Source organism: Balearica regulorum, chromosome 11, assembly GCF_011004875.1.
Source record: "Balearica regulorum gibbericeps isolate bBalReg1 chromosome 11, bBalReg1.pri, whole genome shotgun sequence".
NCBI classification, from domain to species: Eukaryota; Metazoa; Chordata; class Aves; order Gruiformes; family Gruidae; genus Balearica; species Balearica regulorum.
This window is the reverse complement of record NC_046194.1, coordinates 19,998,412-20,015,510: the sequence shown is the minus strand read 5'-3', so window position 1 is coordinate 20,015,510 and position 17,099 is coordinate 19,998,412. Positions and strand designations below refer to the sequence as shown.

The following is a 17,099-nucleotide window of genomic DNA, read 5'->3' as shown; positions in this document are numbered from 1 at the left end:
TGTCTTCTAGGTGTTGCTGGAAAGCCGGGTTCACTTGGTTTGCCGGGAGTGCCTGGTCGGAGCGTGGGCGTTGGGTACACGTTAGTGAAACACAGTCAGTCAGACCAAATCCCGCCTTGTCCCATAGGAATGAATAAGCTTTGGGACGGCTACAGCTTATTGTACGTGGAGGGGCAGGAGAAGTCACACAACCAGGATCTCGGTGAGTTGACAGAATTCTCTCAGGCACAAACAATGTAGGCCAAAATCCCATTTCAAATGAGCAATCTTCATCGGTACTGCAGGCAGTTGTAGTAGAGGTGGTGTAAGTTTGGCCAGAATCTGTCCTGGGAGCAGTGTCACTCGTGCCATCCTCCACCACTCGTGTGTGGCATGCATGAGTTGGAGCATTTGGCCGATGCTTGATTATGACCACTTCTCCAATTTCTCCAGGTTTTGCTGGCTCGTGTTTGCCTCGCTTCAGCACCATGCCTTTTATTTACTGCAACATCAATGAAGTGTGCTACTATGCCAGCCGAAACGATAAGTCCTACTGGCTCTCCACCACTGCTCCTATCCCCATGATGCCAGTGGACAGTGTTCAGATCCCGCAGTACATCAGCCGCTGCTCGGTATGCGAAGCACCTTCCCAGGCTGTGGCCGTGCACAGCCAGGATATCACCATCCCACAGTGTCCCCTTGGGTGGCGCAGCCTATGGATAGGATATTCCTTCCTTATGGTAAGGGTACTGTTGCTAATGCAAAGGCAGCTTTAAACATTTCTAGATCTCTTCTTTGATTAGGTGACAGACTGTATTCTATGAGTTGCTTACAGGAAATGAGCCTTGTAGCTTCTTGCCGTAGTGCATTTATTCTTTATCAGCTGGCCTGGTGTAGGCTTTCTGAGTTTGTTTCCGCTTAGCTGGCCTTCTCAGCGGTACTGCTCGAGTTCACGGTGATGTGGTAGTTCTGTATCATCAGATAGTCTTTATTCTTCAAGCCTTTCAATGTGGAAATGCTAATTAAGCTACAGCATTGTCTTAATCTCTCTCAGTAGAAGAAGTAGAACATTTTCCATTGCAGTTTCCTAGAACCTCATTAGTGTAAGATTGTTAGAAAAGTATCAAGTCAGCATTATTATTTCAAAATTTTCCGAGCTTGCAAGTGAAAAGCTGGGTTTCCGTTATACCGGCCTGTATGTTCAGCCTAGGTACCTTCCTTTGCTTCTTCACCTCTAGCCCTGACTCAAAGGACAGACAGACAAGGTGCAATTTTGGTTGCCTGATTAACTCCTTTTAGCAATGGAACTGGAGGACTCCCCTGTTCACCTCCCATTCTGTTCACCTCCCATTCTGTTCACCTCCCATTCTGTTCACCTCCCATTCTGTTCACCTCCCATTCTGTTCACCTCCCATTCTGTTCACCTCCCATTCTGTTCCTCTGAACTCATTTAAATTGGCATCTTTATTTCAGCATACTGCGGCTGGTGCAGAAGGTGGAGGTCAGTCCCTTGTCTCACCTGGGTCTTGCCTGGAGGATTTCCGTGCTACTCCGTTCATTGAATGCAACGGTGCTCGGGGAACATGCCATTACTTTGCAAACAAATACAGCTTCTGGCTGACGACCGTTGAACAGTCGCAGCAGTTTGTCAGTGCTCCTCCCTCAGAAACCCTGAAAGCAGGACAGCTTCGAACAAGGGTCAGCCGTTGCCAAGTGTGCATGAAGAACTTGTAGTAACAAAAATGCCGTAGCATTAACAGTCTTCGTTACCTAAGACTAAACATCACTGATGTGAAGAAGGATAAATTCATAAACCTGTTTTGTGTGTGGTTGATGGGTGAATGGACAGCCAGAATCCTACAGAAATCCAGTGTCAAGTCCAGGAGTTTGACTGCACACAGACGAGGAAAAGACCAGTGCTCTGAAACCTTTTTTTTTTTTTTTTTTTTTTAAATGGAACATGGTGCTATGCTTTTACTCCAGTGGGGTTTTTTTTCCCTCATTTTACGGCTACCTCAGAAAGTCTCTGCAAGTTCCTTACTCAGACCAGAGTATCTGATGTCTTACATTACACCACTCCTCTGTCTGAGGCACATGCCAGTCACTAACAAGAGACTTTTCAACAGTTATGCTTTATTAGTGTCTTTGCAAACAGTATTTGGTCTAGTGCAAGGGAATGAAGACTCATTCTCCTCTGAAATACAGAGCTAGCTACAATTTATCAGTTTACTGTAGGTGACTTAGGAACACTAAGCATTAATTGTTGATAACTGCCTGCCTTAGGAAGACTCAAAGATTAATTTCTTTTGCTTTGCTTACTGAACAGCTGGGGCGTTCTTTCCTCCAGTGACAGGTAATCAGTTCTAAACCAGGCTGTCATCCACGGTTGGCTTGAAAGAGCAGCCCCAGTGAAAAATGCAATTTTTTATATGAAGATGAATCCAAAACACCTCTACCATTTTTCATAGCTTTCTATTGAAATATATTCCAGGTAAAACATCTGCTTCAAGGTCTGTGCTTATCTTCTTGCAGTCAAATGATACGCAGCCACCACAAACATTTCATTACTATGAACGGAAATTTCCTTTCTGAGGTAGCCTGGGCACACTTGTAATTATTCAAGCCGTGTGTATTTGAAAAGTAGAGCCTTTCCTAGATAGCATGCAAGCTTATGCAAACACAGAAGCAAGCAGTTACGGGATGTACATTTTTTACTTCTACAGTCACAAAATGTTGTATGCTTCATCCCCTGGGCTTTATTTCTGTTAGTTTAAAAAATTTTATTTCCAGCATATGCACCATTAACTAGTCATGCTTTCCTTCAGGGCACCATTAAAGGAAAGTGCTACCAATTTTTTTATTCTTTTATATTCTAAGAGAAAGCCATGAAACAGGTATGCTAATGCATATATAATGAATTCATTTAGTTGGGCTACAGTTATCAACTTCTCTGAGTGAAGTGTATGAAATCCTTATATATTGCCATTCCAGGACATTTCAAAGTAGTGCCTTGCAAATACACTATCGTCTTGGCTTAAAAATCCTTAACATAAAATTGTTTAGAAAATTATTATTAATGCAAGACTGAGACAATGTTTTGCAGTATTATTTCTTTACTAGGTTCTAAGGCTCTGGCTCTGTCCAGCAAAGTACTTCAGAACCTGCTTCCTTTTAAGCAGAAAATGTTTTTACCTTTAATGATCATTTACATGCATAATACAGTATCAGCTTCCTCGATGGGGGTCAGAGCGCTCTGCACGTTCTAGAGTTGAACCACACTGGAGATGAGCAGAGAATTTGTGAAGAACAATTTAGTCTTTCATTTAACTTATTCCTAATTGTGAAAGATCAGCAACTACTTTGGATGCATTTTGCAAATATCTTTAAGGCATTTTAACACTCCTGAGTGGCAATCCTTTTATGCAGAACATCCAATCTACTACTTAGCTGTCCTAGCACAGATCGTGTTGTATTTTTGTATTATTGGGTTACACAAATGCAACTTGAAAACACTGTGTGCATGCAGTGAAGCTCACTACTTTTTGAAAATCTGTGCAAATAACTGGCAAACTGCGATGAATTTGTCAGCCATTGTGCTCCTGTGGTGCTATAAAAATGGGTATCGATCAGGTATTGTGTCTACAGAGACTTGGGTTTAGTTTTGAACATGGACAAATACAATTCTTTTCCCCAGGATCAGAGCCTTGTGCATTTTAAGTACCACTATCTCTAGGGAACCACTGTTGCTATAACCTGGCTCTGCTGCTCTCAGTGTCCAAACTCCCATCACATCTGAGAAGCCCAACCTCTTCCCACACTGGTTACACACACCCCGTTCTCTGTCAGGTGCACGGGGTGGGAATTCCAATCACTGGCCGTTCTTGCATCAGCCTCATCTTCACAAATTCCTTCTTCCCACCAAGAACACTTCTTCAAGAGGTCTGCAGGGCCAAGACCTCTCTGAACAATGTTTACATAACAGCTATGTGGGGAAATAAGTATGCTGTACTCCACTGATTGATTTTTTTTTTAAATTATTTTTATATTTTAAGCAGTTACTACTTGAGACTGAGCATTTCAGAGCAAGGGCTTATTTTCATTTTTGTCTGTGGGGAGCAGAGGGTGACAACTGCTGTTACATGAACAGTAAGTCCACGTATTAATTAAGAAGCAATGCTTTGTTTAAAAAAAAAAAATACACACCTAATCCATGGAAAGGGGAAGAAAATTGGTATTTTTTTCTAAGTGTATAGTTTCCAAACTATGGTTAATAAACATTGAAGGCAAACACAATGAAATATGATTAACTGCTTTCTTGGAAATCACCCTAGCCCTGATCAAGAACTGCAAGTGAGAGGAGACAGCATTTGATATTTCTCTATGTTGTCATTTATTGGTGAAGATGAAGCTCTGTGATTCACGTTCATTGCACCACCATGACAAAACAACCATAATGGGGACTGTCCGATAGTAAAAAGGAGCTTTATAATGGATTAAAAGACCTTTGCCTTTAATTATTCTGAGCTGTTTTTCTTACGGCTGCTAGAGAGATACTCTGCCTTAGAAATAAAACAGCACAGGCTGTTCTGATAAACCTGTAGAATTAAGGCACTTTTACCAAAAGAGATTTCAAAAGGCAACAAGTCAAAACCCAACAATTAAGTAATCTGCATATGCCTATATATTAAGTTTTAAGATAACCTGGTTTATATTTAGATCAAACAAACAAATTAACAAAATATAGCAGCATACAACCTATGAAAAGCTTAAGAAATTTATTAGATGCACAGATAAAGTGCTGTAACAGAGAAAACGTGTAAATCTTTTTTAAAATAAATAAGGTACAGTTAAACCACCTTTGACTCATTTTAGCTCTGAAAGAAAAGTCGTCCTAAATTTTACTGATTTGAATTTTAAGGTCAAGGTGAAATATATCATAATTCTAACAGTGGTTGTGATCTGTATCAACTATTTAGGTCTCCTGTTCCTCTTGAGGTTTCCCAGAAACAGGAAGGCTATTGCAAAATGTATACATTAGACATAGTTCCTTTTACAGAAACATTTTTGTAATAAAGTGTGGTTGCTCAAATACATGTTAAAATATTTAACAAGGAAACAATTTTCTTCTGATCCAGTTGATCTTTTAAACAAGACAGTGTATTTTTTCTACGATGCAGCCCACAGGAGGGAACAGAAGTAAACATCCTCCTTAACTGAAGACTGTTTTGCTTTAAGAACTAAACTATTGCATTAAATGAGAGCAAGAAATACCCATTTGGTGTTATCCCTTTCTCCAAACGCACAGCCCAGTGATACGCTTATTTTTGCCTTAATCTCAAAGGTCCATTTGTCTTCAGGAAAGACACACATTAAAAAGAGGTTCCCTTTATTTAAGGGTCTTATTACAAGATCTATTACTGCCTTTCCCTCTGGGGAAGCTCTTTGACAGAAGGACCTGTCACTGTTGGAGTTCTGGATGCTACTAGGTTTTTGTGCTCTGTTATCTGTAATTTCAGGCACTTTGGGGCTAACATGGCTGTTTGATTTAAGTCGATGTAATAATATTAGCAATATGTTCAATACTCAGAAAGGTCACCACGGTTTCCTTCATACAGTGAGGATTTCAAATTCTTCTTCCAATTCAAATAGCTTGTCAGTAGATTCAATGAGTTCTGGAAAAAAAAATTTAAACAATTTAGAATCTAAAGACACACTTGATTTTGTTTACTTAAAAAAACCCCAAACGACACCAAAACCCCTACTTTTCTGGAATGTGTCCTTCAAAGTATTTTTGTAAGATTAAAAAAAATAAATAGATATCTGTGCTAGCAATTGTATGAGGCCTCTTTAGCTAACTGTCTGGTATCCTGTAAGAACAAGGCATTTAATCACACAGTGATTGCTTGACACTAAGGAAAGCACAGTTATTCCACCGGTGGTGATTATTCTGTTTGGTAAGGAGGAATATCCTGGTGCACGACAGCCCTTTCGGTGGTTACCACACCTGCTCCTGTGGTTGTCACTTCTGGCTTTGTTGGAGGTATGAAAGGAGGCCAGTGTGGTGGATGCTTCTGCACCAGCTCAAACATCCGTAGACTCTGTTGCTTTAGGATCTCCTGAGGACAGAATACTTTTAGGTTAAAAGATGCCTCAAGAACCTTCAGACACAAAAAATGTCTGCTTAATTAAAAACATTTTTAATTATGTATGTCTATCAAAAAAACAAAGGCTTAACGCAAGCATACAGTGAAAACCTGTTATCTCTAGTACCTGCCATTAGGAATCACTGCTGAACAGATCTCTAACATTTTTCAAGTTGAAAACACCTGGAAAACAGATCTCTTGAACTGTCCTACAAGCTTTGATATCCGTACACCTATAACTTTGTTTACATACAGCAAACAGACACCAAGAACTTAAGTGTTTTCTGCCTTTTAAAAGAAAATTGCTTGCATGGGGCTCTCTGTGTTCAAGTTTTCTGTTGATCAATGGGAACAAAGACAGCTCCAAAACCCAACAGCTTTTGAAGGATAGGTCCAAATTCCATCAGGTAAGCTACATCATATCCTGTATTTCAGTTATTTACAAACTCGTTTCCTTAGCCGCTTTTTTTTTTTTTAAATAATTGCCTTTAGAGGTTGATGTTACTTCAATACAACTTACGTTGCTTGGTACACCAGCTGCATGCAGTCCTTTTCCTGCAGCAGCACACACCTTCTGTACATCCAGCAGGAGCTGGAAGGATTCAGCACTTACAGAAGTGGATCTTTTGTGGTACCAGGGACTAACAGTCATCATTAGAACATGTAATACTATATTACATCTAAGAATAAAAAAGGATCAGGAAGCAAATAAATAAATAGCTACAACATGGCAGTTAAAACTTAGTCATTTACTGAGAAGTGAATGTTAAAAGTTTTAGCCAGTAATACAGTAGTTCTAAAAAAAAGAGAAACTTTTGAAGGGTATATATTTACACCCAAAGTGCTGAACAAGCTCCGATTAGCAATTCCGTAGTAGTAGCTCACCCTGACGCACTAACGCGTTCTTCTCTATGGCTCATTTAATTTGCACACAGAGAAAGATGTAATGGGAATTTCCATTTTTTAAAAAAAAGTATATATTATTTCATACAGAGCAAATAAAGATAGTACTATTACCTTTTGTACAAGACTACACCAGTTATCAAAATCACATTCTTCTTTGCAAAAGAAGCCCTAAGGAAAAAAATACAAACAGTAGCAGTATTCAGTAATAACAAGACGTCAACGAGTGAAGGATGCGGTGGTGTCTTTATGCATTGTTTAAAGCTTTAGAAACGTGTGTCTCAATCGCCCATAACCCAAGCAAAGGATACTGCCATGGCATCAGACTTAATTTCTTCAACTACCGCAGTATTCTTGTGACATATACTGGATGACTTCTACAAGTAATTCCATTTATAGATTTGATGATTATGATATAAAATAAGTTATGCTTAAGTAAGTAACTTGTCCAGAGCGACCATACATATAAAGTAGCGATGGAATAAAATAAGGAAGCCTGATTCAGTTCCTTGCTTTGACCTTCAAAATACTTCTTGCAAAAGATAAATGCTGCTCAGTAAAGAAAATTAATTGGGTGCAAGGGATACAAACAGCGAGTTCCCTGCTTGACCTAAGATCGATGTATCCTACGCAGTTAATATATCAACTACCACATGTTGAATTTTAGTTGTAGATGGCTGCCTTGTGCCCTTACCAATATACAGAGGTATTACTTTGAAATAAAGTTCTTATTTCCTAACACCTACTAATGCTACTGAAGGGTCCAAATTCATGATCTTCATTCTGTGCGGGGCTTGCTGGCAGTGGAAGCTCTCGTCATCAACTGTGCCATTTTCTTCCAAATCCACAAAACTTTGAGTGGTGTGAGGGTCCAAATAGATCAGCTCATTGCCTGCATAGGGAAAGTCCTTATGTTGATAATAAGTAAGAGACTTCAATAAGCACTTATTCCATCCAGACTGGTAAAACAGAAATGAGATACCATCACAGTCAATATCTAGACTTGCTAGCTAGGGAGTCTTTAAGAGAATTGGGAAGTTGGACACAAGAGTTTCCCACAGGGTATTTAGTATAATTTTCTACTGTGACCTCTTAGTGCAGATTTTTTGGTTGGTTTGTTCTACCTTTGTTGTATACTTTCCTTTTTCTATGTGAGGTCCAGTACATTTTTTTAAAAATCTCAACTGTTGTAATCCCTAACATTCCACAGATCAAAGAGTACAAGATGACCACAAATGCAATCTCTAATCCCATTAGGCATTCATTCAGAAATTGGAACGGTCTGACTAAAACAGGTCAGGTTTTACCAAATAGCCATAAAATTAGGGATCAAACTGGGGTGGAATCTGAAAGACTGACTCTAGTATTAACTATTCCTTTAATTAATAAAGGAAGACAAAGAAGAAGGTGAAAAGGATACTGCTATCAGAAAAAGTTTGAAATATGAGAATATAATTTAAGAAAATTGTGAAGCAAAAGAATAAAACAAGACACCCTTCATTAGGAAGTATTTATGACTGGGAAGAAATCAGTATTTTAGCAGTAGTGACACTTGCCAAATGCTATCAACTATTCTTACTGTGTTGTTCTTGCTTATACCATTACTTATTTTTACATCAAACTTTGCTGCTACTTTTCCGTTTCTGTAAGGATGATCTCACACTGTTCCTGAAGAATTTGAGGTATGTTTCTTCATTTCTTCTACTCTATTCTCAGGCTTAAACTGCTTACTATTTCCCCTTCCAAACCCCGCGCGCCCCCCCTGTTTCTCTTTAAATCTTATGCATATTTGGAGTAAGTTTCTTTTTCCTTACCTAAAAATCCTATGAAGTAATAGGCATTATTTGGTTTCCCTCCTAATGCCCCCAGAGACTGTGGCATCTTAAAGCATTCCTAGGAGTTCAAAGGGAGAAAAATGGAATTGTAGTTATTTATTGATATAAGACACCTGAACTTATCTCACAATAACAAACAATTCACTGAAAAAAACCCTTACTTTAAATGCATCAATATATACTGGATTTATGTGATTTATCCCTAGCCGTAGAGGTATAATAAGCAAGAGGGGCTTCCAGCCTGTGCAGAATCCTGCTGTGTTCTTATTTCGGCCAAGAGCGCTTCTGTGCAAGTGCACACTGCTGTGGGCCGCGCTGCTGCTCTGGGGAGGGGACCAGCACATTTTCTCTGTGGGAATAAAAAGAGAAAATCGGTGAATGCAGAAAGGAACACAGAGCAGCTCTTCCTCTCAATCGTGAATTAAGCTGCTTTGCCAGACAGCTTTATAGAGCTCCTGTTTTAAGACAAAAGGAGCAGGGCATGGAAATCCTAACTAGTAGAAGTAATTCTAGCAGATGGAGTATGTGCTGGCACATTAGTGAGACATGAGATAAATGACTGGGGGAGGAAAATTTAAGATTGAAGTTACATTTACTACTAGCGTTATTAATAGTGTCAAGCTTTGCCCATAAAATGTCAGGGAAATGAAATGAAATGGCAGAGATGATAGCACAAGAAACTCTCAGCCCTTCACTTCCAATGATGTGAACATAAAATAAGCAGAAGTAGAGACTATAGTAGAAATAGGCTGTGACAATACCACTTGTAACCCCACCTTTCTTACAACTGAAACTAAGCCTGGCCACGTGTTTCTCTTTTGCCTGACAAAAGCACACTTCTTGGGCAACCTCCGTACTAGAAACGATTCTCCGCATTAAAATGCTACAACTTCACTCCATTTCTGGGGTAGGAGTTTAGACAGCACAGACCAAACTCCATCTTCTCCCCAACGGCATGGTATGCAAGATGGCCACCAAAAAGGCCTACGTTGTTCTGTGCTAGCTTTAGTTTTGGGCACCCAAACTCTGTGTTTGCATTTCCTTTACTGCTTTTCTCACCCTGGGAACAAGCAGGGATGGTCCAAAAGTATTTTGTTCATATTTAGATACATTCAGGAAAGTGGAGTCAAATCAAAAACTGTAACCAGAGGACTAATGTTTCACTTACTGATGTCTTCAATGACCACAGTATTGTCCATAGATACATAAACTGCTAATGAATTCCATTCATCAAATAAAGCAAGCTTCCTAGAAAACATTAAGGTAACAATTAATATAAACTAATTAGGCCTATGAGGGTAGCTTTTCACTCAGGATAATTAGATGGTTCTTGAGTAAAAAAAATTAAATTGTTTCTTTGGAAAAACATATTTGCTGGGTATTTTTTAAGTCTCTGTGTAATAAAAAGATAACTTTGAATATTTAATGTTTAATATCTTTAGAAAAACAAATACTGAGTGGTGCCAGGAAAAGCACACACACTGTACCATGTGAAAACTCTTTTGCCAAATACAGCGACAGTAACAGCTAAACCACATAATTAGGTTTATTACTTGTTATTGCATTTAGCGGTCTCCACAGTGGGATCCTGCCCCTTGTGCCTGGAATTGTCTAGAGAAGGAAAAAAATTCCTGTGCCGGCTTTGCACATAACTTTTTGCTTAAGTTCCATTAAATTCAGTGGAACTATTTCTGTGCACGTGTGGACAGCAGACGCAGGGCGTCAGAAGCTAGATCAGCTAAAGGTTTTTGGCACCCAAAAGTTAGGAGGGAGGCATTACAGCACACAGGTTTCTGTCCACTTGTGTGAAATCCAAAACTCTGGGGAAGGGAGCTGCACTCTTAAGCTGCACAGCAGTCAGCTATCTAAAATAAGCCAGAAAAACCTGTACGTGAGCACTAAGCCATGAAGAATTTGTAAGTGAAGCTGGAGGCAAGGCCATGCTTTAGCTCCTTTCTCTCTCCCTCTCTCCAGAATGTGTCTGTCCCAGGGCTGCAAAGAATTGCTGCTGAGCCCTCAGGACCTGCAGTCTAACCTCCCCGTGAGATCTGGCACCTCCACCCACCCCTCACAAACAGAGCAAAGTTGACCTTTTCAGCGTGGCTTGTAGACTCAGAGGAGCTGCCCATGTTTTATACAGCCGCCTTCAGGCAGAACTGTGGCTCAGGCAGTGAGGAACTGCCTTGGCCTGGCTGCCTTCCTCTGATGTTTCATACCACTGCCCTCACTTGCACAGTGGCACTCGACCTGTCAAAGCCATGCTGCTTTGTGGAAAGCGGCACCTATCTCTGGTGCTTACTGTTAGGGGATGTAGACAGCGTAGCAGGAGAGAGACACCTTTCTGCAGGTCTTCCCCAGGCTCTTGGGGGAGGTTATTTTAAAGTTTAGAACTCGCCCAATCCCAACTCAGTTCCTGCCCACCAACCTACAGCATCGTGGTCTGCGCTGTACGTACAAACACATGGCAGATAAATTCCTGATTCTGAGAGAGAGGGAGGTCAGCTTTAAAACTCTGTCTTGGGCCTTAACTGGATCTCTGAGCTTAGCTGCCCCAGGGGAGGACGTTCTGAATGAGCTAGTGTGATGGGACTTACTTCAGTACTTGAGCAACTGTGTTTGGTCCAAACCATTCTCCAATTGATTTCCCCTCTCCAACACCCATCTGTGCTGTTTTTATGAAGGAAAACACACACACAGAGGAAAAAAAAAAGACGAGATTCTGGTCAGAATACCCGTTAATTAGCATGACCTACTAATATGTTGTCGCACGTTCTACAGCAATTGCAAACTGTATTTAGCAACAACGATTATTTTCTCAGTCTATGCTCTTTTCAAATCTTAATACTGCTCGTTCCTTTACAAAAAGTTTCTAAACTGTAATGACAATTACAAATATTAATGTCCTTTACTACAAATTACAGCAATAAGCTTCGTGACTATCTTTTAATACTATCAACGCTGGTACCCAAGGCTTACATACTTTATCAAGAGCTAGATTCTAGCAGACAGATTTATTTAGGTCTCAGTGAATAACATTTCTGAATTATTATACTTTGTACACATTTGCATGCATTTTTATTTATATATAAACACGTACATTGTCTTCATAATCACCTTTTTAAAATTTTGAATTAACATATTTCAAATTAGAAAGTTTCAACACAGTAGAAATTTTAGTGGGGAAAAAAAAAGTTGATGTGTGTTCTTACCCATTTGGTGGATGGAGTAACAGCAATCCTTTCTATCTAGAAAGCACCGTAAGATTCTGTGATATTCTTCTGGTTGTTTTTTGTGTTTTTCCCATTGCCAATCTTACAGGAAAAAAGTTACACATATTGAAAAATATTAATGTTTCCATCATCCTGATCACATTTCTAGATAGTAGAAAGCCATACAATGAGATGTCAAAAGACTAATGCACAATTCATCTTTAATATTTACATGTTGTTGAGAGTTCCTAGAAGTCACAGCTTGTTATTATCAAGCTGTCCTTTGTCATCACAGGCTAGATTGTGAAAACTGGGAAAATAAAAATAAAAATGTCATCTGCAAATATGTTCTGAGTGATCACTGCTGAGAATTGATAGCTATTGCTGTATGCGAGCTTCCAAGATTGTTTAAAACTATATGCTCTGTTTAGATTGTGTTAGATTTGTAAGTATAATGTAAGCATTTTTAAGACAATGATATAAGACCCACAAAGCAAAGTCCAAACACAGCGCTGGTCCTCTCCCACAGCAAAATCCAAACCATAGCTTTGCCATGTACGCTCTTGCTTCTATCCTAAGGTAGTTACCTCCCATTTACTGCCAGAGAAACACATACCTAGGGCTGGTACCATGAAGTAGCTACATACTACAAGTTCATATTCTCATTTTGCTCAGGTAGTTTGTTTGTCTGCCTAATCCTTCAGTTAAATCTTTGCACCTCCGTTCTGTGGATTCAGTTATTCAAGTGGATAAATCCTTCTGTGGAATCAGGTATTAAAGCAGATAAATCCACAAAGCATGCTGCCATAGAAACCACAGCACAACAGTAGAAGGATTATGGACCTAAACGTAGTAATTTAATTGATACTGCAGCTACACACCGACCAGACCTAAGACACTTACCTGTGATCCTGGGATGTGAGGCTCAAGAGCTTGCACTAATGGATTCTGCTGGGGGGTTTGGACCTCAGGCTGGTGATGGGTGAGCAGTCTGTGAAGTACTTTGTATGATGTCTAGCGCTATGTCACTATTCACACAGTCACTGTTGTGCCAACATTTGCTGGCTATGTAAGCAATGAGGAGAAGGGTAATGACTCAGAGCCATGGCAGCAGGTTTTCCCTTGGCCTCAACTGGCATATTCCTCAAAAAGATTTATAAAATAACAACAATGGGATTCTTCCCTCTGTTTCTATTTCTCTGCTTAAGGCTGGCATGATTTCACCCCATCAGACAAGAATAATTCACTACTAACTTCCATCAGGACATCAAAGAAAGTTTCATTAATAAATTTAGGTTTTGTACTTTTATGGAAAACTACAAGAAAAATTAAACGGTCTCCAAACACCACACAAGTTCACACAGCAACAGTACTCACCTCTTCCTAAATGCCTGCAGATCAGTGCTTGTGCCAGCATCATCTGCCCACATCGCAGCATACATCCCCAGCCAGCATCGGACGAAGGACCAGTGCCTCCTATTATAACAGTTCATGACAATCAATATGGGCTTTAAATTGAGCGCACCAGAGAGAAAATGTCACAATTAAAATCTCTAACAACTGTCCTATGGATAAAAAGCACCGAGCACGACCTTTTCTTTCCATATTGCTCGTCTAACTATACCGCTTGGTCTACAAACACAAAGACTCGATAATATGCAGGTACGAGTAACATAGTTTTTAATCGCATCAATATTTTGTTTGCATAAACAATTAAAACGATGCTCAAAATGTTGTAATACTGTAAGAATCATTTTTCAGTCCATGATAACATCACTAATCCTGCTATTTAATTTGTAACAAGGCAGCTGGTCTGCTGCATACTCACCTATGGGTGAAAACTTTCTTCTATACGTAAACCAGAGACGAGCACTTATATCCAACAATAACTTAGATTTGTCTGGAATATTTTTAAGAGAAAAGAAATCATTAAAACGAACTTTTAAAACTAAAAAATTCTCATTTTCCCTGTACAGTCAATATACAGAGCGCATGGAAGACTCCTGTTAGCTTTTACATATAAGACCCTTAATACTTAAAACATTTTTTAGCTGTTTAAACATAGAAAGCTTTGTAAACTGCTAATTAAAGTTAACTTATTAAGGATGAAATAATTATTAGCCAATGAAGTTTTATGAGGTGCTTGGAATGACTATGCCCAGCTTGAATGAAACAACTATGGAGAACTATGTCCTCAGGAAAGAACTGGTAAAGCAAGTTAAGAAAGCTGAAGAATTTCTACGTGCAAACCAACACAGAATTATGCATTACCTCCAAACCCAATACAAAGTCATTTTAAGAAAAGGTTAATAATATTAAATTTAATTACATCTTTCTTTTTCTTTAATTACATCTTTCTTTTTTTTTTAAATACATGCACTTACAGAATTCTCCCAAAAGCTCTGAAGAATTCTTAAGAATCTTATTTGCTGCATTTTCTCTGAGCCACAGCTCAGACTGACTGGCCTTTTCAGGGGATCCTACAGCCGATCAAGGCTGTATGCGGCACCCTTGGCCGTCTCGAACACCACGCCTGCGTTGATGGCCACTGCCTCTGACATGCAGCACAAGAGGATGCCCTTGTCTTCTCCCCAGGGAGCAAAACTCGTTTCTGAAATCTTATTTTTATATGATATACAAATACATCACTCTGCTATGACCTTTAGGTCATACATTTATTTTCATCAAAATACAGCACGTGCCCTAGATTAATTTTTATTATATTATTTTGAAGTATCATTTCAGTTGCAAATAACAGGCTGCAGACAGCATCCCTCACAGGAAAATAACATCAGTAATACTGAAAATTCCCCAAAAGTTATTTATCTGTTTCTGAGGCATTTGATGTTGAGAAGTGACCAGCCTCATACCTGACTTGCCTGTTCTACATGTACGATCTCTTTGCATGAATTATGGTACAAAGCACATTGGTAAACTTCTGGTTTCATTTTAGGATGAATATCACTGCTTATAATCGGTTTCTTGTTGACGGAGAAAAATGATCTTCTCTCATGAGACGTTTAGGAACGTAAGGAAATCGTGAGCTGCTGCTGCACGTGAATCTATGAATGCTCTACGGATTTTACAGATGAATTCTCATTCTAAAGATACCTGTGTTTAGGTGGTGTTGCCTTCCTAGAATCCACACCGGCTCATCAGTTTCTGGAAATTCTTCTAAGTAGTCTGACAAAATAGTGATCTGGTTTTCATACCTAGATAAAACTGAACAGAAAAACACAAAGTTCAAACTCCATTTTGTCCCTTTGTTCTTTTATGCACAACTTTTGAGTTCTTAGACTGAACTAGTTGTAGCTAGTCTTTGTAGTCTTTGAGTCTTCTGAATGGTGCTGCCACCTGCGCTTACTCTTTTCCTTTCACAAGCTGTTCTGACAGTGAAATATCCAATGTCTCAGCTGGTTTTTATTTTGATTCTCAGCAAGTGCTGAGAGAATAACATGGCTGACACCTTGATTATAAGCAGACTGACTGAAGCCAGCAGCAGAAGTTTAGGATGACTGCAGTGAGAGTAAGATTTGATTCAAGGAAATGAGGAAAGGGAAAAACAATTTAGGCATCACAGCATATACGCCCATGCTCCATCTTAAATGTACAAACACTGCCACTCAGAGCGATTATGTCCATGTGCTTAATGGGAAGCATGTGAAAAGTGTTAGCCAGACTGGGTTTTACTTTCCTAACTGGAGATTTGAAACACTTCAAAATAAAAGATGTGTTAGTGTTATTATTCAATGCTAGAGCTATTTACTGTAAAATAACAAATGATAATTAATGCTCTTTAAAGAAGACCATTCAATCAATTTTTAGATAATTAAAGCAGAGTTGGCTGGGAGAGAAAAACAGGCCTTCAAGTGTAAAAATGAATGTAAAATAATTTCTTTTACATACCAATCTTAAGGAATATACTGCTACAAATCAAAAGTTGCAGATGAAATCAAATACAATCATATTTTACTCTTCAAGTAAATGCACGTATATACAGTATAAAGGATGAATAATCATCAGGTAAATACAAAAAACCCCCACAAACATGCAAAAATATACGTTATAGCAATCAGAAGTGAAATTGAGCTACACCACCCTCTCATTGAAGCTACCAAGCACAGCAGATACACCTCTGCATGTCAGCACAGGCACTTGTTAAAAAACACGATACGCTTCTTTCTTAAGACTGCATACAGAGCAAAAGAACCTCTTACACTGTGCTCTGTCTTCTCCGTCAGAAAACTCATCGCTCATCGCACTTACTGAGTAAATAATCTCTTTTTGAGTCCAAAGACTTAAAAGACCCTCACCCCTCGAAATCCAGCGGCCGTGCCTCTCCCCCACACCCGCGGCCATACGACATCTCACACCATCCGGGAACGAACCACCGGAGTCTCCCGGTTCAGCCCTGCGAAGCCCTCGCCCTCCCGCCGCTGCAGCCCGGCAGAGCGCTCCCCGCAGACAGCCGGCGGCCTCCCGCCTCCCGCCGCGCCGGGGCTGGCAGCGGCCACACCGGCCCCAGGCCGCCCCGAGCCCCGGCCGAGCCCCTCCGCCCCGTACCCCCCCCCCCCCCCGCACCTCCGGCTGAAGCCCCTCTGCCCCGCGCCCCCTGCCCCCGGGAGAGGCCGCGGGGCCCCGCCGCTCCCCGCCAGCCAAACGCCTCACGGCGGAAAGCACCGACCACCCGCCCCCCCCCCCCCCGCCTCGCCCCTCAGCCCGCGGGCACCTCCCGCCCCGGCGCGGCCCCGCTGACGGCCTCTGGGGCGGGATGGCCGTCGGCCTGGCCCCTCGCCGCCCCAACGGCCGGGCCCACGGCCTGCTCGTCCCGCTCGCCCCTCTCCCCGTCCGCGGCCCCGCGCTGCCGCCACCGCCGCCCCTCACCTGACTCCATCCTCCCGCTGTCACCATCCTCCTCCTCGCCCCGACACGGAGGCACAACACGGCCGCGGCGCGGAGCACCCTGGGAGGCGCAGTCCCGCCGGCCGGCGGGAGCGGGCCGCCTCCCGTCTGTTGAACTACAAATCCCA

General features: G+C 40.8%; 2 protein-coding genes across 4 annotated transcripts in view; one reads left to right on the top strand and one right to left on the bottom strand.

The window, feature by feature from the left end:
* The window catches only part of COL4A6 (collagen type IV alpha 6 chain), a 137,070-nt gene extending 132,801 nt beyond the window's left edge, over window positions 1–4,269 (top strand). For all 3 annotated transcript variants that reach the window (XM_075763625.1, XM_075763623.1, XM_075763626.1), the window contains 3 exons: window positions 11–202; window positions 433–719; window positions 1,453–4,269. In XM_075763625.1, coding sequence (XP_075619740.1) covers window positions 11–202; window positions 433–719; window positions 1,453–1,713 — 740 coding nt within the window. In that variant the 3' untranslated portion in view covers window positions 1,714–4,269. The remainder of the gene's footprint in view (window positions 1–10; window positions 203–432; window positions 720–1,452) is intronic.
* Window positions 4,270–4,345: 76 nt separating this feature from the next.
* Window positions 4,346–17,069, bottom strand: ATG4A (autophagy related 4A cysteine peptidase). The gene is made up of 13 exons (XM_075763640.1): window positions 16,954–17,069; window positions 15,181–15,291; window positions 13,898–13,969; window positions 13,447–13,545; window positions 12,070–12,171; window positions 11,455–11,527; window positions 10,029–10,108; window positions 9,022–9,209; window positions 8,840–8,918; window positions 7,772–7,917; window positions 7,140–7,196; window positions 5,984–6,095; window positions 4,346–5,651 (listed from the first exon to the last, which is right to left on the bottom strand). Exons 1-13 carry the CDS (start codon window positions 16,961–16,963, stop codon window positions 5,587–5,589), a joined length of 1,194 nt encoding a protein of 397 aa, XP_075619755.1. The 5' UTR covers window positions 16,964–17,069; the 3' UTR covers window positions 4,346–5,586.
* Between the last annotated feature and the right edge of the window lie 30 nt (window positions 17,070–17,099).

Coding starts and splice junctions, on each gene's coding strand:
- ATG4A (XM_075763640.1), bottom strand. Junction 9,210..10,028: donor TGTGGTCATTGAAGACATCA/GTAAGTGAAACA, acceptor TTATTCCCACAG/AGAAAATGTGCTGGTCCCCT. Junction 7,197..7,771: donor TGGACCCTTCAGTAGCATTA/GTAGGTGTTAGG, acceptor TTTTTTCCTTAG/GGCTTCTTTTGCAAAGAAGA.